The sequence below is a fragment of the Emys orbicularis genome, chromosome 12, assembly GCF_028017835.1.
Source record: "Emys orbicularis isolate rEmyOrb1 chromosome 12, rEmyOrb1.hap1, whole genome shotgun sequence".
Taxonomy (NCBI): Eukaryota; Metazoa; Chordata; order Testudines; family Emydidae; genus Emys; species Emys orbicularis.
This window is the reverse complement of record NC_088694.1, coordinates 4,810,620-4,837,652: the sequence shown is the minus strand read 5'-3', so window position 1 is coordinate 4,837,652 and position 27,033 is coordinate 4,810,620. Positions and strand designations below refer to the sequence as shown.

The 27,033-nt window shown below is 49.7% G+C and overlaps 1 protein-coding gene across 1 annotated transcript; it reads right to left on the bottom strand.

Annotated features, from left to right (window-relative positions):
• TCEA2 (transcription elongation factor A2) lies at positions 1-25,821 on the bottom strand. The gene is made up of 10 exons (XM_065414584.1): positions 25,724-25,821; positions 20,974-21,036; positions 19,777-19,882; positions 17,605-17,695; positions 7,089-7,222; positions 5,512-5,568; positions 4,137-4,291; positions 3,381-3,527; positions 990-1,061; positions 1-56 (listed from the first exon to the last, which is right to left on the bottom strand). Exons 1-10 carry the CDS (start codon positions 25,790-25,792, stop codon positions 48-50), a joined length of 903 nt encoding a protein of 300 aa, XP_065270656.1. The 5' UTR covers positions 25,793-25,821; the 3' UTR covers positions 1-47.
• Between the last annotated feature and the right edge of the window lie 1,212 nt (positions 25,822-27,033).

Here is a 27,033-nt window from a genome sequence, read left to right as displayed (position 1 = left end):
TTGTGGTCTGTCCAGGTTCGGCTGCTGCCGTCGGGCTCACAGACGTCTCAACAGAACTGCAAGAGATTGAAGTTTAAACCTGGATTAGAAAACCCCGTTGCAAACAAGGGCCGCGGGCAGCACTCGGGGCCACGGATCTAGCTGATAGTCTCCCTCCTCGTGGGGCTGGGGAATCTTGCACAAGCAGCACATGCTTCTCCTGGAGTAGGGGGAACCTTCTCGTCTAAAGATGGGTGATCTCGCTAACTTCCAGCGTCGCCATTCAGCTCCCATGGCAGGGAGCCACCCTGTGTGAATGAGGGGGACTAATATAAAGCAGGGGTAGAGAGCTGGGCATTAGGAGGTGCCACACTCTCATCAGGGGGCAGGCACCAGTGCTGTTGCTGTTCACCATTCACTCGCTAGCTAAGGTTTCTGCTCCGATCCAAGTCTGGGCACAGCACGAAGGGGCAAAAATGAGAGAGCTTTAAAAGCCTGGATAATTGTCACTGTTGCCTCCTTTCTATTGGCTGTGTGGCGGGAGGGGAGCTCCAGAGAAGTGTTGCGTGTCCGGCGATGGCATGGAAAGCAGTGCTGGTTCACTGGGGCTCTAGCGGGACAATGGGGCCATGTTCTAAGAACGCCTGCACCACTGACCTTCCACCAGTGCCAGCACGTACGTCTGGCCAGGCCTGCAAAGTGACTGGCTGCAAAGACATCATCCCGCTGTGTCCCAGAAGGAGATCTGTGCTCTATACAGCCAGCAGTCAAGTCCACCCTAACAGTGACCAGAGCAGAAGTCCTGAGTGCTGGTCCCATCCCCACCGACTCGCTGGACATGTTACATTCTGTCTCTCCCTCTAGCCTGGTGTGACAGCATTTGCTAGAGTCAGTTGGGGCTTGGAAGGGGGCTAAGGATTTATTCCTAAAATGACAAACTACAACTGTCGACGCCACCTATCTTCATAAATTTCACACCCTCATTCAAACAAGTGTCATTCACGCTCTACCTTCCAGCGGTTCCCACACTCGTTACACACGACGAAGGTGGTCATGGGCTCGTCGGAGCTGCGGGTCTGCACCTGTGGGAAGGAGACAAGAAGGGAAATGGGAAGGAAAAGCCCCCATTTGGACCTTCCAAAGAGATTCACGACAGGCTTTCCCTGGTAGTCCTCAAATAGCCTCTGGGTTCATCAGTCAGAACCCAGCCTGTGAGCCGGGGCAGCACGCACGGTCTGAGCAGGGAAAAGGAGCCTCACACTCCTATAAGTCTGATTAGTCACTGCCCTCCTCTCCCTGGGCTCCCATTCCATCACCACCGCTGAGTCCGGGCTGCAGAGCCTACTGAAAATGCTTCGTTCTTTAAGCAGGATGGCCTTACGTCCCCTCAGTACCTGCCTCCATACTCAGGCCTCACACAGCACACCCGTACCGTGGGCACAGACCAGGAGAGCCCAACCCTGACAGCCCTGAAATCGCAGTGCTAGGAGCCTGAGAGCCTTCCCTAAATGTGCATGGAAATGGTGCTACCACGGCTACCCTGCACAAAGCCCTGATACCTCCCGGAGGCACAGAAATGGCTTCTCAGCTGAGTTTGGCAGCAATGCGGGCAGGGCATTCAATCGGCGTGAGGCTGCAGCCGACAGTGGAAGGGAGCCCACCAGCTGCCTTCCAAGAGTATGCAGACCCCGGAGAGACACTATGTTGCTGACATGTACAAGGAACACTGTGGCTGTGTCTCCACCCCAGATACTTTTCAGCCACGTCCTCCCATCGCACTAGTCCCTGCTGTCAGCAGGGACAGTGGAAGCTGTCATGGAGGCAGGGCACTGGGATTGTCACCATTGTGTTGGATGACTACCAACAGCAGGCGCTGGACAGGATGGTTGTGAAAACGCCATTTTACACTACAGTAGTGTGCCCACCATTGCTCTAGCCTGGCACTAGCCTGGCTCGGGCACACTTGGGGCTGGGCTAGTCCAAGGAGGACATTTTCGTTCTGGTCATCACCATGGCAGCACTCTGCAGATGGGTCCCCAATGGTCTTTATGTGGCTGATACCTACTGCCATGAGGGATGGTCCATCTATCTCAGTGTTTCTCAAACTGGGGTCGCCGCTTGTGTAGGGAAAGCCCCTGGCGGGCCGGGCTGGTTTGTTTACCTGCCCCGTCAGCAGGTCTGGCCAATCGCAGCTCCCACTGGCCGCGGTTCGCCGCTGCAGGCCAATGGGGGTTGCGGGAAGCGGCGGCCAGTAAGTCCCTCGGCCCCCGCCGCTTCCTGCAGCTCCCATTGGCCTGGAGTAGCGAACCGCAGCCAGTGGGAGCCGCGATTGGCCGGACCTGTGGACAGGGCAGGTAAACAAACCAGCCCGGCCCGCCAGGGGCTTTCCCTACACAAGCGGTGGCCCCAGTTTGAGAAACACTGATCAATCTGCCCCCATCTGGCATGACACCCACTGAAACTGATTAGTGTTAGTGCAGCAGGGCCTCCAAGCAGCAAGGGCTTCCGTTTTAGTGGTGAAAACACCAGTCTGATGCAGTCCGTTCCCAAAGCCAGTGGCGCTGTGTGTGCTCTAGCTAGGGTGACCAGACAGCAAGTGTGAAGAATCGGGGGGGGGGGGGTAATAGGGACAAACCCCCAAATATCGGGACATCTGGTCACCCTAGCTCACAGCTGATCCATTCCCATTCTAAAATCTGGAGAGAATCCATGACATTCATGCTTTCAGTGCAGGCAAGTGCCTAAGGAAATTGCCTCTGCATCTCCCAACCCTCCAGCCACAGGTTTCAGAGGAAAACATAAAAAAGCACTCAAACCATTCTCTTTTACAGGCTAGTCCTAACTTCGGCTTTACAGTCTGCCAGGGCCATATTCTGTCACTGCTGCCTGCAAACTACCAATCTGGTTTGTATTTAAGCCTATAGGGAATCCTGGTATTTAACCCTGTGAGCGCTGCCTCTGAACAGGCTTGTCAGACACAGGAACTTTACTAAACTCTAGAAACCAGATTTTCAAAGCATGCAGGTGAAACTGGGTGCTTCCTTGCATGTCAAATCACCGCAACTACCTGCACATCTCAGGTCACAGTACATGCTCCGGGATAATTACGGTGCTCTGCATGTGCAGTGACCCAACTGGCAGTCATGGTAACTACACACGCAAATGAAGGGAGCACATTTTGCAAATACATTGTGGACCTAAACAACCCTGAAAAATCTGGCCCTGGAGGTTCTCCTGGTGAGCTGCAGGATCCGTGCCGCCTGACAGTGCCCAATCCCATGATGTGCCAAGGGCAGCTGGGGAGATGCTGAACATCATCAACTTCCACTGGTCTGACCGGAGTGGAGATTGCTCAGAACCTTGCAGGACGGTGCCCTTTATAAGCAAAGACGGTGGCTAACCTGAGTGTAAGTGCAGTTCTTCTTCTTGCACTTCCCACAGGTGAAGAGGTCGGTCTGGGTCCCTCCCGTCCTAGCAATCTGGTGCTCCCGGATCGCTTCCTTCGTCATGGCTTTCCTGATCTCCTTCAGCTCGTTACTGGCCATTTCCTTTAGGACACAAACAAAGGCACATCAGCTCAACTTCCCCACCACACTGCTGCCGGTCCCACTGAAGCAGAGTGAGAACACAGCCAGCAGGGCCGGATGGCTAAAGGGACAGATAATGGGCTATAGAGCCTCTCAGCTATAGGTTACCAGTTCAAATCCAGCCCGTGTCACCAATGGGAAGTGACTGGGATGCTCAGTCTAGCTTCCAGTAGACAAATGTCCCCACCACTCCCTGGCCCCATTGTGTGGGATTCTCAGCTGAGAGGCCAAGTACAGAGCTGCCCATTTAATTGTAGCGGTGCTTTCTCCAGCCAGCATTGAGACCCAGTGCAGGGAAGCGTGTGCTATAATGCTCTGGGGATACACAGAGGGCTTCAATTTCCAGAGCTGTCCAGGACTAATCTCTGGCTCCAAACTCCTTTGAGTAACTAAAAAGCCCCCCCACAGATGGTTGGCCCTGAAATGCACATCAGTGGCTGCTGCTGATCTGAACCTTAACAGAGCTGCCATCTTGAGAGCAGACCGGCTGCTACCTTGAAGTTAATCAACAGGACACTATCCCTTACGAATAATGCCTATGAAGGTTTCCCTGCCTCCCCCTCTCCTCACCTCTGAGGTCATCACTGCGATCTGCTCCGGGGTGATTGCTCCACACAACACGTTCTTTCTCAGCTCAGGGTTTTTGGAGTCCTTCAGGTTGGAGATGCGGCTCCTCACGCGGTTTTTGTACTTCATGTCGGTGTTCTTGACGTCTTGGTATATACGTACGAGGACAGTTAAGGAGCTACCAGGGGAATAATTAGCCCTGCCACCTACCTAGGGTGACCACATGTCCCGATTTTATCGGGATAGTCCCAATATTTGGGGCTTTTTCTTATATAGGCTCCTATTACCCCCATCACGATTTTTCACACTTGCTATCTGGTCAGCCTACACCTCCCGTTGCTCGGATCCACAGATCTCAAAGCACTTTCCAAGCATTAAGGAATTTCGCCTCAGTCCCCTGTGAGGTAGGGGTGTCGCTGCAGCCAGTGGACAGATGAGGACACAGGCACTGAGGGGGCGAAGTGACAGGCCCAGCGGCATACAGCAAGTCAGTGACAGAGCTGTGAGTAGAAGCTGGAATCAGGTCTCCCAGGCCCACGCATTGACCAGCAGGTCACATATACTCGCCAGGCCAAGGTTTTGTTTAATTTAACTGAACTCAAGCACTTGTAAAGGCCAGGGATTAATACTGGGAGACATGGGGGCTCCTTCCCTGCTCGCCCAGCAGGAGCTGTCAAATGTGGGCCGGGACCAGTCCTGAGCTGCCACCCTCCCCAGAAATAATTGCAAAGGGGTTCCCCCAAAGCCAGTTTAGGACAGGGAGGAGGGGAGAGGTCCCAGTGCTGCAGCTAATTCCCTTCTAATGAATGACTTCCCCCCAGCGCTGGAATGGCAGCGTGGTGGAATTAATCTCTAATTTCCACTGTCCTCAAGTACCTCCACATGCTGTTATCTATTAGAGTGGCTAGAAAGCTGTGCAACCCTACACTAACAGCATGTAACTAACACCCACCCACCCACTGCTGGCACTCCATCTCTGAAATCAGCAGGCTACCTGACACCAACTGCTACATCTTGCCTGGCCCCTGCCCCACGGCCTGGTGGCAATGAGAGCCATCAAGGAGGTAAGTGTGGGGAAGTTGCCAGGGAACGTCTGTTGCACAGGAGGATGGGGCAATCAGGGCAGTACAAACAGGCGGCCATGCACAATCACGCCAGCGAGGGGGTCAGTTCTGAGTCGACCACAAATCCATCCAGGGGCTTCACCTTTACCCTGCAGCTCTGCGACTATAGAACAACGCTGCGACCCAGCCCAGAGCCCAGGCTGAGCGAGACCTCTGCACAAACAACGCCATTCGCCCCTATTGTCCTGCTGGCCTGTTAATGTCTCGCCCCCCCGGGGGTGCTGCTCAGGGAACCCTCAATAGCACAAGGATATATTCTTCAATCTGGGCAGAGAGGTGCTCACAGTCAGCACCAATGGCAACGTAGTCATCTGTAAAAGAACAACGAGCACAATTACTGATCCCTTTCGAACACCGAGGGAGACCCTGGGGACCAATACCGAGCTCTCTGCCTATCTCGACTCTCACGTTCCCTTGATCGCAGGCAGTGCCTCGGCATCCCTGGACACATTTTAAAATACAATGACAAAAACAGACAACCCCAGCTGACTTTCGCCCTCTGGTGCTCCACTGACTCCAATGGGGTGGCCAGAGCTAAAGCAATGTTTGGCACCCCGGTGCAGTAATACGCATTGTTTGCCAGTAACCCACACGATACCAGGAACTTATAACTTAGCCTAAACATGAATACACAGGGCCTGATTCGGATCTCACATTGGTGTAACCTGGCGATAACTCCACTCCGATCCATGGAGTTACACAGCAGTACAGCTGGTGTAATCAGAATCAGGCCTTCACTTTACTTATTCTTGGCCAAATGACCTGCAACCTCCCTCCACCTACACCCTTATCTCCCCCCGCTTCCTACTTGCTCTAATTGGAGCAAAGAGCTAATGAAATCCAGTAAACAACCTTTACTGTATAAGGAACAGCCTGAGTGATGTAATGATTGTGTGGCTGGAGCCTGGACATGGCAAATGACCGATGAGCAGGAAGGGGATGGACAGCCACGGGTTGGGCTTCCTTGAAGCAGACAAGGGATGGGGTGAGGGGATGATACAATGAAACTCTTGCAATTAACACTCTCTGGCATGTGAGACATACAGGAGCGATTTGAGCAAAGCTTTGTGACTTGTGCATTTCTCCATCTGTCATTTACGCTCCGTCATTCCACGTTCATGCAGAGCCAGGCCCTCATTTTCAAAGGCGACCTCTCCTTTTGGACATCCCAAGTGTTAGGGGCCCAATGTGGGACACTCAGGGACTGCTTTTCCGAGGGGCCGAGCACCCACAGCTCCCATTGACTTCAACCGGGGCAGCACATGGGTAACTGAGGGACAAACTTCAGCCCAAGCCGTTAGAGATGTACGACCTTCAAGAGGATCCGTTCTAATAGCTGCGTTCCCTAAGAGTCCAGTCCTAGCCGCAGAACACTACTGGCAGCAGTGTGGTTACTAACATATCCAGCCCACTGCGTTCCAGCTCTGCTTTCTCCCAGCGGGGAAATGGGGATGTCAGCTGAGTTTTAAAGCAATCACACAAGACCGGGCGATGGGGAGTGAACCCAATGCCTATGGGACTCCCCTGGCTTGAGGTCATCCCAACCAGACGCCCAGCAGAATACTCCCAGCAGAAGTGTCAGGTAGAAGTTGGCCACCCCTACTCTCATCCCTTCTACGGCACAGAGAGGTCGATCCCCAAATCCCCTGGGTGAAATAAGCTTTGGCCAGGGGATTAAGGGCTCCGGTCCTCTTGTTTGTGCTTGGAACTCCTCCCTACCGCAGCACTGGCCTCTACGCACAGACGGTTCTGACGCTCAGGAGGAATGCATGGCAAAGGGGCCTCTGTGGGACTTTGCAGCCAGCCCAGTGGAGCCCATTGCCCTACTTACTGTCGGTCTGCAGAGCAGAAGTCAGCATTTCTCTGCATTTGTTGCGGACAGCGTCGCAGGTGACGGGCACCGGCGGAAAGGTGGTGATTTTCGGCGTGGTTGGAGTCTTCGGCGGGTCCTGCCTTTTGTTGGAGCTAAAAGAGAAACTTCACCTCTCAGAATGATTCGGTTCAGGTCACTGAGAGCAGCGCGGGGCGCAGCGGCAACGTGGTCACGTATCCTGTTCATTACGACGACGTAAAACCAATCAGGAAAAAGCAGAGCAAAGACTTTGGCCAATAGCCACCCCCCAAATTCACAAGGATGACAATATGCCAACCAATAGGGCTATCCCTGGATACGAACACAGGGCTCCTAGGAGCTGGGGTGGCTCTGCACACATGTGGATGCTGACAAGTCCTTATAACCTATCAATGAAACCTGAAACTATAGCTGGAGAGATTCCAGAAGACTGGAAAAGGGCAAATCTAGTGCCCATCTATAAAAAGGGAAATAAGGACAACCTGGGGAATTACAGACCAGTCAGCTTAACTTCTGTACCTGGAAAGATAAGGGTGCAAATAATTAAGCAATCAATTTGCAAACATCTAGAAAATAATAAGGTGATAAACAGCATGGATTTGTCAAGAACAAATTGTGTCAAACCAACCTGATAGCTTTCTTTGACAGGGTAACAAGCCTTGTGGATAGGGGAGAAGCAGTAGATGTGGTATATCTTGACTTTAGTAAAGCTTTTGATACTGTCTCACATGATCTTCTCATAAACAAACTAGGCAAATGCAACCTAGATGGAACTACTATAAGGTGGGTGCAAAACTGGTTGGAAAACCATTCCCAGAGAGTAGTTATCAGTGGTTCACAGTCATGCTGGAAGGACATAACGAGTGGGGTCCCGCAGGGATTAGTTCTGGGTCCAGTTCTGTTCAATATCTTCATCAGTGATTTAGATAATGGCATAGAGAGTACACTTATAAAGTTTGAGGATGATACCAAGCTGGGAGGAGTTGCAAGTGCTTTGGAGGATAGGATTAAAATTCAAAATGATCTGGACAAACTGGAGAAATTGTCTGAAGCAAATAGGATGAAATTCAGTAAGGACAAATGCGAAGTACTTCAGTTAGGAAGGAACAATCAGTTGCACACATACAAATGTGTGCAATGGCTGCCTAGGAAGGAGTACTGCGGAAAGGGATCTGGGGGTCATAGTGGATCACAAGCTAAATGAGAGTCAACAGTGTAAAGCTGTTGCAAAAAAAGTGTACATCATTCTGGGATGTATTCGCAGGAGTATTGTAAGCAAGACATGAGAAGTAATTCTTCCACTCTACTCTGCGCTGATTAGGCCTCAACTGGAGTATTGTGTCCAGTTCTGGGTGCCACAGTTCAGGAAAGATGTGGACAAATTGGAGAGAGTCCAGAGAAGAGCAACAAACATGATTAAAGGTCTAGAAAACACGACCTATGAGGGAAGATTGAAAAAATTGGGTTTGTTTAGTCTAGAAAAGAGAAGACTGAGAGGGGACATGATAACAGTTTTCAAGTATGTAAAAGGTTGTTACGAGGAGGAAGAAAAATTGTTTTTCTTAAGCTCTGAGGATAAGACAAGAAGTAATGGGCTTAAATTGCAGCAAGGGGGGTTTAGGTTGACATTAGGAAAAACTTCCTAACTGTCAGGGTGGTTAAGCAGTGGAATAAATTGCCTAGGGAGGTTGTGGAATCTCCATCATTGAAGATTTTTAAGAGCAGGTTAGACAAACACCTGCCAGGAATGGTCTAGATAATACTTAGTCCTGCCATGAGTGCAGGGGACTGGACTAGATGACTTCTCGAGGTCCCTTCCAGTCCTATGATTCTATGATATTGTTTATGCAAACTGATTTACTCCACTGAACCAAAAGGAAACGGTCATACCCTTGGAGGTGAATGAGAAGGGCTATTACACAGCTATTGGACACTGCCAATACTCCATGCTTGGGTTTTGACTTTCTGTTACCTGCCAACATGGGGCCTGGGGTGTTTGGCGCTGGTACTTTGGCACACAGCCATACAGGAATTTACAACTCCAAGAAAGAGCTCCCTGGAACGTGGAACCTCCTGGAATGACATGCCGAGACCCAAGGAAGAGCCTTACTCAGGCAAAACTCCCAGTGATGTTAATGCCAGTTAGTGATGATGGGATCCTCAAGGATTGCCCGACTCTTTTCACAGATGCCCCCTTTGTGGGGAGTTTAAAATTAATTTTGCTCTTGGGAGTGAATTCTGTTAGAACTGGGGTGGAGCGAAGGTGCCTGGGCTAGGATTGTGGGAGTAGGGTCGATGTTTTTATTCCTGGAGTGTTTTTGTATTTCACTTCCTTAGTGTAACAAAGAAAAGAAAAAAAGAGACTTTTTTATTTGAAGCACTATACGCACCACACAATGCATTGCGAAGCACTTCAGCGAACAATCAGAATATCTAGTCAAATAAAGGAGTTTGTTCAAATAAACACCATGTGCTCCTCTGCACATTCTTAAAATGCAACAAGATCAAGGATGGTCCATTCCACACCATGAACTCCCACCATATGTGAAATGCTAGGGTCAGGAATGTCTAGCCATTCTAGTGAGCTGGTCCATCATACCCCAGTACTTTACCATTCTGTGCAGCACTTAACCCAAATTATGCCCTTATTCACCCCCTTCAAAATGCAATAAATGTAAACATCACCCCTTCTGCTCCCCCCGTGAAACTGGTATTTGCTGAAGGAGTCGGGTGATCGCAGTCCACTTCCTAAGTGACCACAGCAGAAACTGCTCCTCTAACTAGCACCCTGGGAGGGAGGTTTATCAGAGAGCCCCAGAAGCAAATGGGCCATGGAGACTCATGCCCCCAGGGTAACAAGGGGAAGCTTGCTCAGCCACTGAGCGCGCTGCAGATTCTCCAGGGATAGAAGTCTTTAGTCTCCAGGGCTGGCAGGCCCACACCTTTCACCAGGGCTATGGTCTCATGACCAAAATCACTGTATGGAAAACAAGGCTCTCGGCTGAGCCAAGTGGTTGAAATTAAATCTTCTAGAGCGAAATGCAGGCCAGAGAGGAAGATCAGATAAAGGCCCTTCACCCCATATCTGCACTGTGGTAGGGCTGTATATGGGGCCTCTTGAGGGATGCAGCAGGGCCTCTACGCCCCCTGGACACAGCAATGGGAGGCCAACACGAAGGACTATTAGGAAGTAGACCAGGAAAGAAGTAACGGGATCCATGACTATGTGGACCCAGTCACCAAAAAACCCCCATACGGGGGAGCAGTCCTTTCGTGCTGCAGTCTCACTTCCTGCCTAGAGGTAGAGGGGTCTGAATTCTACATCTCCAGCCCCCACTCAGTTCCCTCCTACCCACAATTAGCGTGACTTGATTTCTGAGCATTGGTAATGGCGCACTGCTTAGCAAATTTCCTACTGGTGAGGGGGTTTTCAATGAAGATTACTACAATCCAGCTGAAGACGTTCCCTGTTTCTGACCCCAGGAAGCCTGGCCCTGACCGAGAGGACTATCCAAAGGTAGGATAAAGGCAGAGAACCCCCTCTCTGTCCCATGGCAGTTTCTCTCAGCACAGATTCTAACCTCTTTGGTTTCTATGTAAAGCCTCATCTCTTCAATGCAGCAACTCCTGCCATCAAAACAGTTCAAACAAGTCCTATGGATTTGAGTTGAAATATAGCTGTAAGACCTGTAGAAAAGGTCAGCAGTTAATGAGAAGTAGCTGGTGAGAGACCTGGGCTTTGTCTGTACTGTAGTATTAAATCACAATGGGTCATGCAACCAGAGCACCCCCCACCCTGAACCTTTCCTTAGAGCACACTGGTTAGGAGAGAGACATCGACGCTTCTAACTTGGAATCATTTGAGGCGTTGGGAGCATGGACAACAGCTGTGAATTAACACGCTAACTGACTAACTGCACCTGTAATGGTGACTCACGGTCATTTTCATGTGCAGGCACAGTCATTTGCACACAGGGTTTCTAAAGTCAGGCCCCCTAGTGTTCACAGTTTTTATTTACAGATGCACTTACGGCTGGTTTGACAGTCCTGGAGACTGGAGTCCTCTGTGTATTCACAGAGCAGGCACAGCCCAGACAGTAACAGTGCGAGCTTCTCTAGCCACATAGCTTAACCCTGCGGCGGGAAGGCCCACTACTCGGGCTGAAAGGGCAGGTGAGGGTCCGTTCACTCAGGATCAGCCCTGACCAACTGAGCTGCTAACAAGAGCGAGTGTAATGTGGACAAACCACCACTAGGAAACAGCCTGAAAACACCTACTCACTCCCTCTAGGCCAGTGCTTCTCAAAGCCAGTCCGCCGTTTGTTCAAGGAAAGCCCCTGGCGGGCCGGTTTGTTTACCTGCCGCATCCGCAGGTTCAGCCGATCGTGGCTCCCACTGGCCGCGGTTCGCCGCTCCAGGCCAATGGGGGCTGCGGGAAGGGCGAGCAGCACATCCCTCGGCTCACGCTGCTTCCCACAGCGCCCGTTGGCTTGGGACGGCGAACTGCGGCCAGTGGGAGCCGCAATCAGCCGAACCTGCGGACGCGGCAGGTAAACAAACCGGCCCGGCCCGCCAGGGGCTTTCCCTGAACAAGCGGCGGGCGGGCTTTGAGAAGCACTGCTCTAGGCCACTTAACAAGAGGGTAATATGGTCAGCTCCTCCTGACCTAGGCTGAACTTCAACTAGATGAAAGCCTCTGTATCGCATGCTCAACCTCGCAGGATATTTGGTCCCCCACGTATACAGACAGGTTCTCTGTCCTCTTCTGCTCTCCTTGCACATTCAGGCACCACAAAGGGAGCAGAAACCATAGGCCTGCTGCTGAGGTTTCCCCCAGCTCTTATGCCTCCCTTCCCACAGCCCCCACGGCAGAGGACATGGCAGCAGCAGAGAGGGGGAGTGGCCAAAGCCCATGCACTCCAGCTAGCCTCTGCTGATATCTGATCCCTAGGGACCATATCCAGCTGTTTAACCTTTCGGGGCAGGGGCACATAATCAGGGATCTATAACCAGCTCCCCACCTGTGGGGGGCCGCAGAGAACCCGACCCATTTTCTGTCCATTCGATGGAAGAGGGAGAGAATGACTCCCTTAGAGTTGACATTTATAGCCACCGAAACAGACCCCACTCTACTATACTAGGTCTGCTGGTTTACTCGCAAGGCAATGAAGCTGTCCTAAAACCTTGTGTGTTTATCCTCTAATCGTGAAGCTGCTACCACTGCTGTTCAACAATGGGACTTGGACAGCTCAAGGCATTGATACTGGAATAGTTCAGTAGGGCTAGTTCCAACCCGGCCCAGCATATCAGCGCCCAAACATCTTAAGCTGTCCATTGCTACATGAGAGGAGGAAGTGGTTTGACTCTAGTTCCAGACGTACCAATCCCACTTTTAAAAACCCTACCCCAAATGGCACCCTGCGGGCACGGACAGCAACGTAGCCAAGGACGAAATGGGAATGGAAGCTGAACTACCGGCTCAGGCCTCCTGGTGCTCCCTGCAGGGCAATGTTATACGGGTTAGGGCACAGTGACGTGTAGGGAGCTTGAACCCTGGCAGTTGTTCAGGGGCTGAACAAAAGACTTTAGGTCCAGGTCCTCAAAGGCTTTTAGGCATCTAACGCCCATTGAGCTTTTTCAATGGGAACTGGTTTAGGCATTTTTGCAAAATCCATTAGGGGTTCATCTGCAGCTTCAGCTGTCTAAACATCTTTATAGTAATTGAATGTGCAAAGGGGGTCTGCAGGGCCTATTTTTGTGAAAATGTAAGGCTTTGGGCCAGATTTACAATGGCCCAAATAATCACGGAGATGTACAACAGGTTATCAGCACAAGTGAATTTGCGTGTGCATTTTTCTGAAAACGTAGGCTAAATGTAGACTAAAAAACTAACGTCACTAAGCTGAGTACATACAGCGTCACTTGCAAGAGATGTGTGTACTCAGCTTAGGATTGCAAGAGATGGTGGTTTGCCAGTAAACAGCTGCTGTTTCAAAGGGAACAAGTACCACCAATTACTGCAGTAAATATGAATTTATGCCTCTCTGTACAGACTACACATACATTCAGCCATGTATATTTCTGTGGATCACATGGGGCTCTAAGATGCTTCGCAATGAGACTGGTGCTTTTGTTGGGCGAAATTTACAAGTCCTTTGTCTCAGCCTGACAGAAACATTGAGCCACAAAAGTATCCCAAAGCAAAATCTCCATTCTAGGACTCTGCTTCCATCAACTATCACATCTGTGCTAATTAAACATCTTTAAAAAGGAGTAAAATAAACTCCAGGTGCTTTAAGAGCTAAAACATCAAATCTGGATGCCGAAAATTCGATTCCTAAATCAATATTTAGGGAACTAAGGAAAAGTGGCCTGATGGTTGAAAGGTGCGGAGTACCTGTGGATTTTCAGTGCGGTTTGCACATACCATTCCTGTCAACTCTTGAGTGCACACGTGATTGCACACATGCAAATGGGGCCTATAGCAATTGATGCTTTAAACAGACCAAGAAAAACTCATCCAGGGAAATGTGCAAAGCCTGCCATACCTAGAAGCTGTTACATGAGCTTGTGGCTTTGGTAGAATTCAACAGCCCAAGAAGCAACCATCCACCAAAGCTTTGAAAGACTCATTTGTGGACGTGTGTACAAAAAGTCGTTGCCAACCTCAAAGAGAATTTGATATTCTGCCCTACAAACCTCAGTAGGTGTTGTGTGTCTAAGTGCAGTTCTACCTCAGGAACAGAAGTCACCTAGGCCTGCCCCAGGAAGGTTATAGCTCAAAGTAACCCCAAAACCCTGGAGAGCAGCTGCCTGCTTGTGCAGTAGAATGAGAGGTAATTGAAGCACTGAGAGTAGGCAGTAGTCCAGTGGACCAGCAGGGAAGCAGAACAAGCTTTTCCTCACTCCTGCAGTTTAAAACCATAGCAAGCCTGAGAACAACCTCAGCTGATTGCTCTTGGATCAAACAAAACAGATTTCACAGCAGTCCAGACCACACTTACAAAGTCTGTGTAAGAGGAGGTTTGTCTGTCATTACAATAGTTGGCAAATAAGAACCCTCACCACAAAGAGCAGCTTTGCTTCAGGAAATCCTGGGGGTTCATACTGCTCCTGTCAAACATGGGAATAAGGCTGTACGCTTTACCCAAGAGGAGAATAAAAAGTCCTCTGCATTACAAAAGAAGTGACCCAAGAACAAAAGGGTGACACGTGTGATGGCCGGACTCATAATAGAATTTGGACTGCAGTGGAAAGGAAATTGCCATAAAAGTAATACACTGACATGCAACAAATCCAGACACTCCCAATAAGTGGCCTGATGAGAGTTCTGGCAAAAAAAGAAACCACAGTGCTGCCAGAGATGAAGACATTCTATACGCAACCTATTAAAAAATACTGTAGTAATAGTCCACAATACTACACCATCCAGTAGTGAGATACAGTGCTTTGAACCATAACAATACAGAACTGCGGGATATAATTTTATAAGGGATACCATATACTAGTGTATCACGTAAATATCTCGCCTACCAGAACAAGCTCCACCTCCACATTGGAGGCTGAGACGCTCTGGATACAGCTGTACTGATGTTAATTCCCTAGTCACTGCAAAAGAAATTTCCCATCTGCACCGCGGAATTGAGAAAAGTTATGGGCCAAGAAGTATCCCAAATTTCTTCACTGACACAAGGGTAAAGGCCCAGTCAAAATCTGTCAGACTCCATGGCTGAAGTAAGTACATTTCAACACTGGCTGGCCTCTCTACTGCTTTGATAGCAGCCTCATCAAACCAGCATAGGAGTGCACTCATCGCCCAGAGATCAGCCATACCGTCTGACTAATTTAGTCTCAGCCTGTCCTTCACAGAGACACCGGGGCAATTCTTGGCCAATAAGCTCTCTGAGTTTGTCAGGAAGCATTGGGAGGCTCTTTTGTACCATCAGAGGAACATATGCTCTTCTCTCTGTAACGAGACAGCATGATATATGGGACTGGCTACGGGCTGGGAGACAGGAGCTAAATATCTCTAACACCTAACTTCTGCCTCAGTTTCCCCCTGTTAAAGGGAGAGGGTACTTCTACCTGACAGGGGTGTTGGAGGTTTAATGTCTGCACCGCACTTTGAAATGAAAAAGAAGTAGTAGCCGTGCAGTGGCTCTTAGAGCCTTACTAGTGGAGGACAAAGTTTGGTGGGACTGACGGGTAATCCACTGGTCCTTGGCTGCTGAAAAAGCCGGTAGCACCATATTTCTGCCTCCATGACCAGAACTGGTGTGTTATTCGGGCAACGACAACTCCAGGCCACTTCCTCCAAACTGCGAGTGTCCTAGCAGACTGGGTTTGTTTTACTCACACAATTCTCCCCCCTACTCACTCTCCCAGGTGCTTTGGGGGCAGCTGAGGAACTCTGCGCAATGTGCCAGGAAAACCCCTTTACTTCAGACTCACAAGAATTTCCTGAGGAAAGTCTATTAGAGGCCAAGCCAGAGGTTTCTCTGAGGTGTTATTTCCTGACTCTAGTATACCATCAGCCTAGCACAAACATAATACTTTCCCCTTTGCCGACACAAATGAACTCAGATTCACCAGATTCCTATATGGCTGGCAAGTATCGTTCTCTATTTACAGATTGAGAAATGGGGGTAAGAATTGAAGACTCTTGCCCAAGGGCACAGAAGGATCCAGTGTCAGAAGCAGGATTTAGACGGCAGGCATTCCTGGGTCCCAATCCTGTGCTCACACCCCTCCTCTCCCAGCTTACAAAAGCACACCTTTCACTGAAAACACATGAAGCCCTGCCATCTCCGTCCCAGAGAAATCCTGGTCTTTGCACAATGCAAAGGGAAAACTTCAGCTGGGAGATTCCAGATTAATGTTATTTGTAGAATTAGCACCTAGAAACGCCAGTCATGGACCAGGATCTCATTGTGCTAGGCACTGAACACACACAGAACAAGAGACGGTCCCTGCTCCAATTTTACACTGCATTGCAGCTGGGCTTATGGCCTCAAACCAGAGGGATCCATTGCTATTAAAAACATGGCAAGGCACATGCCAAATCATGATCTTCTGGAACGTTTCGTTCCAGTTTATACACAAAAGTGGAGGAGGAGATTTATGTAGCAAGTTAAACTGCTGCAGCTCAGCCATCGTGTCAGTAACTTTCACTGTACCAGCCCTGCACAAAGGTACAGGGGTTTGAAAAGAACTAAGCTGCAGCAGTAGTCATGTGACAGTTCTGAAACAAAAAGGAGACATGGTAAAGAGGCTAGTCAGATAGGGACTGACTGACTGGCATACGCAGGGACGGACTTTAATGAGCATGGGAAAACTCATAAACCAGAGAGTTACCAATAAACAGACACTAGAATATGGTTATTAGCCAAGATGGTCAGGGATGGAACCCCATGCTCTGGGTGTCCCTAAACTTCTTAGTGCCAGAAGCTAGGACTGGACAACAGGGGGTGGATTATTCGAAATTGCCCTGTTGTTCATTCCTTCTGAAGCATCTGGCACAAGCCACTGTCGGAAGGCAGGATACTGGGCTAGATGGACCATTGGTCTGACCCAGTGTGGCCATTCTTACATTCTTAATATTAATCCTTAAGAAAGTGACTAATGCACAGGTGTTTTACACCTTATGAAATGGCCAGGTTCCTGGAGTCCGCGCGGGATTCTTGGGAGCACTCTGGCTAAAAGGAAGGATCAGTCTCTTGCTTCTGGGAGGCACAGCTGGGACTCTGGTGAAGCTGGTCCCACCTCATAACCTCCCTGCCCTCCACCCGGGCCCCACTTCCCCTTGCTGACTGTTCTAACTACACTTGCCAGATGGGGAATAGGCTGCGGAGTACCCACTCCATAAAGAGGGGTAAGTCAGCAGCAGACCAGCTAGATGCCGACTGCAGGGCGGGTGGACTTCTTCCACCGCTGGTGGAGGGGAGCTCATTGTGCAGGGAGGAGAGGGGGGTGAGGCTCCTGCTAGGATCATCTGTGAATACTTGGCTCCCAGGCATCAGCACAGAAGGCTAAAGCTGAGCGTAGTCACAGCCCTTCTAAAGGACTCCGAGGGTTTACAACAAGCAAGGGAAAAAATATAAAAATGCAACACAAACAAAATCCAACCCAAAGGAATGTTTTATTAACAGAGAAAGAAACCAGCATGAACAGAAGGAAATGGAAACGTGAAGGTAAAACAAATCATGTAGAACAGAAAGCAAAAAAACTCACTAAAGCCACTGTATTTTGTAGATGTTTATTCTTCCATTACAGTTGTAGTTTCTCTTTATTATAGAACACCACACGGATCTACAGGCAGCCTGTCACCTTTGCTGGCTAGGCTGGACTCCTGGCAGGTCTGAGCAGAATGAGACATTTGAGCAGACCAATTGCACAGCCCAATAGACACGTTAAAGATCAAATGTTAACACAGAAAGCCCCAAGTGACGGAACAACATGTACAACAGCATCATCTTGGGCTAAAGGGAAGCGTTACCTTTGGTCTCTCGAGTCACCGCTCTCCTTTGAGGAGGATGCCGACAAGGAAGAATTCCTCTTCTTCTCCTCACTTTTGTCCTCCGAAGCATCTGCACCCAGTGAGAAGAGGGAAAAAACAAACACTCAGATACTACAGAGGGTTCAGGGTTGATCTTCACACCACAGTCCTGACTACACTAAGCAGAGCACAAAGGATGGTTAAGAGCCCAGATATTTGGTCAGAGGCAAGTTACTAGCTCCAGAAGAGCAGCATGGAGGAATAGGTCTATACAGCCTAAAGTACTTTGCAATGCACCCATGGTAATCTTTCTACTTGCCTTTGAGTGGCAAGGAGTCAAGCAACTGGCAAACGTACCACAAACCTTTCCCTAGCTAGCCAGTGTGAAAGAACCCATCCTTCATTCCCTGAGATTAGCTTCTTCATGAGGGAAGACCTACCCCAGCCAAAGTTTCTTTTCTAGTGAGGCCCCAGCTGCTGAATGTACAGACTGAGTAAAATTTTCAAAAATCACTTTTGAAAATGGGACTTAAACCCAATCCAATTTTCAAAAGTGCCTATGGGGGCCAGCCCCTCTCTCAAGGTAGGTGTTTGGAAGGCTAGGGATACAATTTATTCTTTTAAGAAGTGTATTTCTTTTCCAGTTAGTTCAGTGCTGTTGGAAGGTGATGGCTTCGCAGTCCTGGAGACAGAAGTTCTGGTTAAACGCAGATCAGATACAGGCCAGGAATAGGCAGTGAAGGCTTCCCCTCATGGTCCCACCATTATGTATCCACCCTGACGTAGAAGGACCAGCCCCGGCAGCAGATTGGAGGAAAAAATAGTTCAGTCTCCAATACCCATTTAATCTTTGGCTTCTTTGCCAAGTTATTTGTAGGAGGTTTCTTTGAGATGCAGACTGGAACTAGCAGTTCATGTCACATACACCTTGAACAACCCGATGGTATTAAATATAGAAGATATTTGTTTCTACTGACTCAGACAGACTTGTTAGTTTTGATGAAAGGACACTCTACCCTGAGCTTCACACACAGGTACTGCCATAGGCTCAGAAGCATGCTTTATGCTAAAGACAATTACATCAGTTACCAATGACACAAATAACCCACTCAAGACATGTCCTCGCTTCTGATTTGAAATTAAAAGGGTTTAGGATTTCATGGTCTGTAATCAGAAAAAAAAAATTCAGTGGCGCCATAAGCCCTATAAAGTGTCTTTATTAGTACGCAGGTGGAGTATTTCCATTTATTCTTGGAAATTCCACAGGAAAGGTTGGTTTATTTCCAAGGTGGTCTAGAGGAATGAACACAGAAGTGGGAGAGAAACTCCTGAGCTCTAATCCCTGCCTGCTAACGACTCACTAAGTAATCTTAGACAAGTTGACTGACTTTTGGAAAAAATGAGGACCATACTAATTAGCTACTTTGAAAGGGGGCTGAATGGGTTAATGCTTTTGAGCAAGCAAAGGGCTACCCTTGTGCAAAGTACCGTCTTCAAAGAGCTTTAGGAACATTTGCTCATTAAGCATGACAATATCCCATTCCGGGAAGTATAGTCAAGCAATAAGATTTTAAATAAGACCTCACTCTTCAACCCATCACAACTGGAAATGTTTTCTAGCAGGTTTCTGACAATGTTACACTAGTTGGCTTTTTATCTGTTGTGCTAGTTTACTGATATGTTAATATTGCATTTACTTTAAATCGCAGCACATCCCGAGCACCTCAGTCAGCAAATGGAGAACTTTATACATAAGACCAGTGTATTACTATCACTGGCACGCTAACTATTCTTATTTCAAACCTCGCAAGCCTGGGCAAGTGCACATTAACTACATGCAGTCCTGGCCCTTAATTCCACTTCTTCTGCAGGCAGCATTTTCTTTTAAAATAGAAACTCAACGTTATTAAATGGAATTCACTGTGTAGTACTTGAAACCCTCCAGATGAGAAGTCTAATTTTAAGGTTCTAAGTTCTGTGGCCTGCTAGAACTTCCTATCTCTATTGATGCAGACAGAAGCTTGTAGGAGTAACACAGCCTACAGGATAGCAAAGCAGCTAGAAGCAACAGAGAGTCCTGTGGCACCTTTAAGACTAACAGATGTTAGATGTTAGATGCTAGAGTTGGCTATTTGGTAAACTGAATCCAACAAACCCTGCTTATTCTCTTACCTAGAAGCTTTTTCCAGGACTTGATAAGTGATTTGGCAAGCGATATCACTTCCTCATCAGTGCTCTGCTTCCTCAGTGCATTCACCGACATCCCAATCCGGGTGGACTGCAAATCAACATTCAAGAAGTGAACCACTCAAGAACTGACTACTTAGCCAATGGCACTAAAATTAGAGAAAAACAGGTCTCCACCACAAGACACAGCAGCATTGACCAAGGTGTACAAAACCCTGGAGACAGAGCCAGCTGCTTGATGCTTCTACAGAACAGCAGCTACCAACAAGTTGAGTCTTGAATATCTGGCTTACATAGCATATGGCTCTCTCTTGGAGGACTCCATCTCCCATGACACCTTTTCCCCTTCCTAACCAACTAGAAGCAATATATATATATATATATTACTCAAAACTGAACAGGATTTGAAAGAAAATCCCTCAGAGAGTCCTAGAAATTTAAAAACAGGGCCAAAATTATAAACAGATGCCTAGCTGTAACGCACGATACTGCAAGCCTTTAAACCACAACCACTCTTCTAACAGGATTTTCTTTTAAAAGGATGTTCAGCACCTTAATTGTAACCAAAGCCCGTAAGGAGTGTTTTTAAGTTTCAGCATATTACTAAAGCCCTTAACTTTTATTAACTATTTAACTTAGTTCTAAAAACCAGATTGGAGTTGCCCCTCCTCCCCCGAGAGTTTTCCCAAGAATCTCATCCCGATGGAACATGCCCCCCAACTTTTATGGGCTCCATCAACTTCATCAGTTTGGTGGGCCCTAGGTTGTGTTTCCCCTCGAGCTCTGCTTCAGTCTCTGTCTCACCACTTAAAACATACCTTGATGCTCTTTTTTGTTAGTAGTTTTACAAAAGCTTTTTAAAAAATATGGTTGCTGCTGGCCTCACATTTGCTGCTTTCCCAATCTATTTTCCCCTTCTTTATTCCGATCCCTCCATTGGTTTTGAAAAGCGTGGTCTTTTCACTTCATGTTTACAAATGGAATTTTGAATTTGTTCTGATACCCTAAGCACCTCTGTTGGTGAGGCTTTATAAATACAACATTGCATAGCTTTGTTTGATGTTTCTGAGAGGAGGGAACAAATGGCAGGGGAGACTGTCTTAATCTCATTCCAAAAAAAATCAGCATTTATTCCACCTACATCTGGATTTTAGTTTTCCTTGCGTTAGTTGCATGATTTACCTGTAACAGGTCCAGAGTGATAGGCATACTTTTCAGTTCCTTCAGCAAATCCATTGCACCATCCTGTGAAAGAAGGGTGGAGGGGGGAAAAAATCTACTAGTTACTAAAAAAAAAAAGTTATTATGGGCCACTTCTTCCATATCATCTAAGAAAGAACAGCTACTTAAACTCAACTTGCACGGGCCAACAAAGCAACAATTGTTCCTAGAACATGAGGGAGCCAACCAACCAATCTTGGGGCTAATATTTTAGATGACACTAGAAACAATCCTCATTATATTCCTGAAATTACAGTAGATAAGGAGGCCTTAGCTAAGGTATGGGAACCAAGCAAGACAGAGAAGCATTGTTATGTAACAGATCTGTCCTGGCACACAGCACATTTCTATTGTGCCTACTACTTACACAGTTAACTATTATCCTTATCCAGATAGTTTAATTAGAACTCCTAAACAATGCACCTCAGACAAGAACTGACACCTAAAAAACTACCCTCCCACAACATTTTTCCTTTAGGAATAATCCTATTAGCAAATCACCATTTTAGGTGACCTGGTTGATGATGCGGATACCTTTGCCAAGGTATTGCATCAGAGGCTCTCAGAGCACTTCACAATCACCCCTGGGGGTAGTGGTTATTTTGCCTATGGTAGTAGACAGCTGCTGGCATTGTGTCCCTGGTAGGATTTGTGGCTAGAAGGAAAACTTGCTTTGCAAAAGTACTCAGGATGTCCACCCACTGCTCTTTAGAAAAGCTTTGACCACTGTATCAAAATTGATAAGAAGCAAGGAAGTTAGGGAGGTCACCTGGAATATGGTATGTAAAATGTTCATCCATCTGCTTCATTGTATCCAGAAAACTCAATTGCTGCATGGCCTTAACTACACCATGTGTACATTTTAAAATATCAGGTACAATTGTAAACTCTGGACAGATGTCAGCAAATCCTCCCTTCTGCAGTACTCTCCGTGAAAACTAGAGCCTGGACTCTGTCAGCCTCCATTCAGACTGCCGTTTCTTCCTCTCTTCTCCTAACCGACAAGGCCTTCTAATGTTCACATTTAACAGCTCATTTAAAATACTAACCACTCCAGGCCCATTTGGAACACAAAACCTACAGAGACTATAATTGCAGTGGTGTGAAGCAGCCTGAACTGACAGACATTTCAGCTTCAGATCCCTCCCCCTCCATGCAGAAAGGCTGTTTCCGATTCATCTCAGGAAGAGATCCAGCTGCCAGCATCATCCTGCAGGACACAGGCTGTGAGAGCTCAATCAAAGTGAAGTTGAAGATTTCAATATGCACACACACAGGCAATTCACTCCCTCAGGAGCCTTACAGCAACTTACCCAGAATGAATGAATGAATGACTTGCCAAATTTCTTTCTGACATTCCAAGATCGAGAGTCAAATAAATCCAGCCTTTACAGTAATGGCCCAATTACTGTTCCCCTCAAAGGAAGTTTTGCCATTTACTTTAGTGAAAGCAGGATTGGGACCACTCTGGGACCAGTGTGTGTTAAAGTTAACTTCCTCATTTGACAAGGTGGGGGCAGAGTGGGGCACCAGTACCCAAAATGAGGATCCAGTGGCAAAGGACCATGACTGCAGTAACCAAAGGTTTGGATGCTGGTTCATGTATTGCACATGGTTTAGTAGCCAAAAATCACAAGATATAGTGACCCACCTGTTAAACTACCAACTGGACAGTCCGTTACCTTACACTCCAATGCCAACTAGGTCAAATCACTCAAGACATTGCTTCTCCTTGCTAATCACTGACACTTGGAAGCCAATTCAACAATAATGATCCTTTCATGCTTCCTTTTCTGAAGAACACCCCACCACTTTGAGGCTGAGGACCTCTTCAGTGATGTGATTTTAGGGGAAAGCAGAGATTGTCATTTTATCTTCATAGTGAAGGGATAGAAGAGAATTAGGGAGGAAGAAGAGTACTGGGGAGCAGGCCTGCATGGCAGAGAAAGCATATTGGGGGGCAGTCCAGGGGAAGAAGATTGGAGAAATAGCTATTGTATAAAGGGAAGGTTAAGAGGAGACATGGATCCACCCCTGAGGAAGGAAGTTGGGGACTGAAATGAGAGAACTAGGGCAATCACAGAAGTTGGGAAGAACTGCTAGGTGAGGAGGAAGCAAGAAAGGATCAGTCCCCAGGAAGGAGATGCAGGAGGAGCTGGGGGGAGAAAGGAAATGAAGGAATTCTCTCAGCTGTGAAGATTATGTGTTCTCCCACCAAAGCTTTCTAGGTTGGGAGGCAATTGGGATCCAGAAGTAGATAGGAGACAGCTAAAATCTTCCTGTAATACTAGGAGGAGACAATGGGCGCGCTTCCCCTCTTCTCTGGTCATTTGAGAGGAAGAAGGGAGCTCTTCACACCTCTGGCTACAGAGAGATGATGGGAGCTTCCTCCTTCTCTCACTACTACAGCGGAATAGGATGGGGAAGCAAGGGGAGGTGATGGTGTTCCCCTTCTGAGGCAAGGCAGTGATGACCAAGTGATAGGAAATAATGGAGACCTCAGAGGGCTGAGGGGGCTGCAAGGTCTACCCTTCCCTGTACTGCAGGGGGCTGAGAGGAAGTGATGGTGGCTGCAAGTATACTGGTGGGAGGGGGCTGCAGGAGTCAGCGAAATTGCAATGGGAAGGGACAAGGGAGCTGAGGGAAGGATTTGGGGACAGCAAGAGGGGCTCCCCCTGACTCATCATGCTTTTCTGCGGAGGTCTGATGGTAAATGATAAGGCCACCAAAAGGCAAAGGAGGGTTCCCTGTATGCATGTGCTTTCCGGCAGGGCACTGGTGAGGGGACTATAGGGGCAGAAAGGCGTAGATGAGGGCCCACCATGCATTTCCGCAAGGAAAGCACCAAGGAGGGGGGCTAACAGGGCTGGAGCAGAAAGCAACAGGTGGCTCGCCTACCACAGTGCTGCAGATGGCTAACCCAGAATTACAATGCTTTGCTGCAAGATGGTTGATAGGTAGGGCCCTACCAAATTCACAGTCCATTTTAGTCAATGTCACGGTCATAGGATTTTAAAAATTGTAAATGTCATGATCTCAGCTATTTCAATCTGAAATTTCATGGTGTTGTAATTGTAGGGATCCTGACCTGAAAAGGAGTTGGGGGGGGGGGTTTGCAAGGTTATTGTAGGGGGGGTTGCAGTACTTTTGCGCTGCTGCAGGAGGCGGGGTGCCTTCAGAGCTGGGCAGCTGGAGAGTGGTGGCTGCTGGCCGGGGGCCCAGCTCTGAAGGCAGAGCCATCTCCTGCAGCAGGGGAGAAGTAAGGACGGCCTGGTATGGTATTGCCACCCTTACTTCTGCGCTGCTGCCTGCAGAGCTGGGCCCTCAGTCAGGACCGCCACTCTCTGGCCACCCAGCTCTGAAGACAGCAGCGCAGAAGTAAGGGTGGTAATACCACGATCCCCCCCCTAAAATAACCTTGCTACCCCCCTGCAACTCCCTTTTGGGTCAGGACTCCCAATTTGAGAAATCCTGATCTTTCCTTTGAAATCTGTATAGTATAGGGTAAAAGTGCACAAAAGACCAGACTTCATGGGGGGAGACCAGATTTCATGGTCCGTGGTGCATTTTTCATGACCGTGAATTTGGTAGGGCCTTATTGATAGGGAACATGAGGGCACTGGAGCTAGATCCACTTGACCGTAGGTGAAGGGTTGATATGGGCACACATATAGAGGGGGACAGCAGGAGATAGGGGGCTGTATGGGATAACGCACTGGGGGCAGCAGCAGGCTTTGGGGGGCTGTGTTGGGGAATACTAGGTGTTCTGGGGAGATACCGGGGGGGTGCAGTAGTGGGGACATAACTGAAAACAAAGGAGGGGGTGTGTGGGGAACGCTCCATGAAGGCAGCAGGGAGAGGGGACCCAAGGGCTCAGAAGGGGACAGGGACACCCCAGGGTAGGGCTGTAAGGAGAGGGGCATGGGGGGGGGGAAGGGGGTGTCACACACCAGGTCATGAGAGGGATGGAGGTACACTCAGGAGAGAAGGGGATAACCAGGGACAGTGGGGGGCACCCCTGTGGGCACATTCTGAGGGGAGCTACACAATGGGAGACAGGGGAGCTCTCATGGGGGAGGGCACGGCCTGGGAGGGGGCACACCCCGGGGGACACGACTGAAGTGCTGGTGGGGCTCTCTTCAGGGAGGGGGCACCCCGGTGGCAGGGCGCTGAGGAGGGAAGAGGGGCACTCTGGGGGGGGGAGAACCCGGGAGCTGAGGAGGGAAATGGGGCACTACAAGGGGGAACTCCAGGGAGAAGAGGGGGCACAGAAGGTGCTGGGGGCGGGGCGCTGAGGAGGGAAGTGGGGCACTCTGGGGGGACCCCAGGAGCTGAAGAGGGAAGAGGGGTGCTGTGGGGGGGCCACATCAGGAGCAGGGAGCTGAGGAGGAAAGAGAGGCGCTCTGGGGGGGACCCCGGGAGCTGAGGAGGGAAGAGGGGCGCTCTGGGGGGGACCCCGGGAGCTGAGGGGGAAGAGGGGCGCTCCACGGGGGCACCCCAGGGAGCAGAGGGGGGCACGGAAGGCGCTGGGGGGCGGGGCGCGGGGGCGGGCGCTCCGGGGGGACCCCGGGAGCTGAGGAGAGAAGTGGGGCGCTCCACGGGGGCACCCCAGGGAGCAGAGGGGGGCACGGAAGGCGCTGGGGGGTGGGGCGCGGGCGCTCCGGGGCGGGAGCTGGGGGCACCCCTGGGTCTCCCCGCCCACCGGACTCACCGCGCTTTTCTTGGACACCATCTTGTCCAGCCGCTTGGCGATGCGCACGATCTCCTCCTCCCCGCCCATGGCTCCGCTCCCCGCAGCAGGGGGACGCGGCGGGGCCGAAGCGGGGGGGCTGCCGATGCACTCACTCACCCCGGTGTCCGCAGTCCGCCCGCCCCCCCTCCTCCCCGATCTCCAGCCCTGCGGAGCGCGGGGCACGATGGGACTCGTAGTTCTTTCGCACAGCCTCCCGCGGCGGGGCGACTCGGTGGGACTACAGCCCGCCAGAGGGCAGTGCGCCGGCAAGGTCCCCGCCCCCTCCGCGGGGCATTGTGGGATTTGTAGTCCAAGTTGGCCCTTTTCCCCACGCTCTTCGGGCGAGGCGAGGACTACAAGCCCCAGCAGTCACCGGAGAGCCAGGCTGAGAACGGACCGGCATGGGTGGCTGGGGCTACAGCTGTTTTCAGGGGGGATAGTTTGGAGGGGGGAGGGACTACAGCGGGAGGGGCGGAGAGGGGGAATGAGTGATGGGCGAGGGGAGGAGAGGAAAAGAGGGGGAGATGGAGGAGGGAGGGAAGGATAATGGAGAGAGGGAGAGAACAAACGAGAGAATGGGGGAGAAGGAAGAAGGATCAAGAGAGAAAATCAAGTGGCATTGAGGAGGGAGTGAAAAAGGAAGGACAAGACAAGAGAAGGGAAAATAAAGGGAAGGCGGTAAACTGAGCCTGAGGCCCGGTCTATACGACAGGCTTAGGTCCCCGTAAGCTGCCTTGCGGCGACCTAGCTGTGGGCATGTCTTACTTCACTTAAATTCCTCTGCTGCGGACGTGAGTGCCTCTCTGTGTCAATTTAGTACCACCATCTCCCCGATTGGCGCAGCGTCCCAGGCCATGCAGTGTCAGAGTAGGCGCTGCATTGCTTATGTCAACCATGACTGGCCTCCAGGAGCCATCCCACAATGCCCCACACTCACAGGACAATCGATACAAGCGCTCCTGGTGAGGACGCCGACACACGGAGCCAACTGTGCACCCACACAAGCGACTTAATAACTGCAGTAGCTGTATGCCGGCATAAGTGAGGTTAACCTCATTTTGTAGTGTAAACATGGTCTGGGAAAGCACCGCTGTTCCAGGCTGCCTGGCTCTCACTGGTACTGGGGAGGAGTCGGACCTCCCCATCTTGGAAGGTGCTGGGTCTTTTCATTGACTGGTGTAGAACAAATACACAACGAGGGCTGCAAAACAATTGCTAGCCCAGTGCCCTGGGGTTCCGCTGACCCCCCAGTGAGGAGAGCCCAGTGCCCGGTTTATGGAGAGGTCTGG

Coding starts and splice junctions, on each gene's coding strand:
- TCEA2 (XM_065414584.1), bottom strand. CDS start 25,792: ATGGGCGGGGAGGAGGAGATCGTGCGCATCGCCAAGCGGCTGGACAAG. Junction 19,883..20,973: donor TCACTCTGGACCTGTTACAG/GTAAATCATGCA, acceptor GTTGATTTGCAG/TCCACCCGGATTGGGATGTC. Junction 4,292..5,511: donor CTCTGCCCAGATTGAAGAAT/ATATCCTTGTGC, acceptor CTGTCCTCGTAC/GTATATACCAAGACGTCAAG.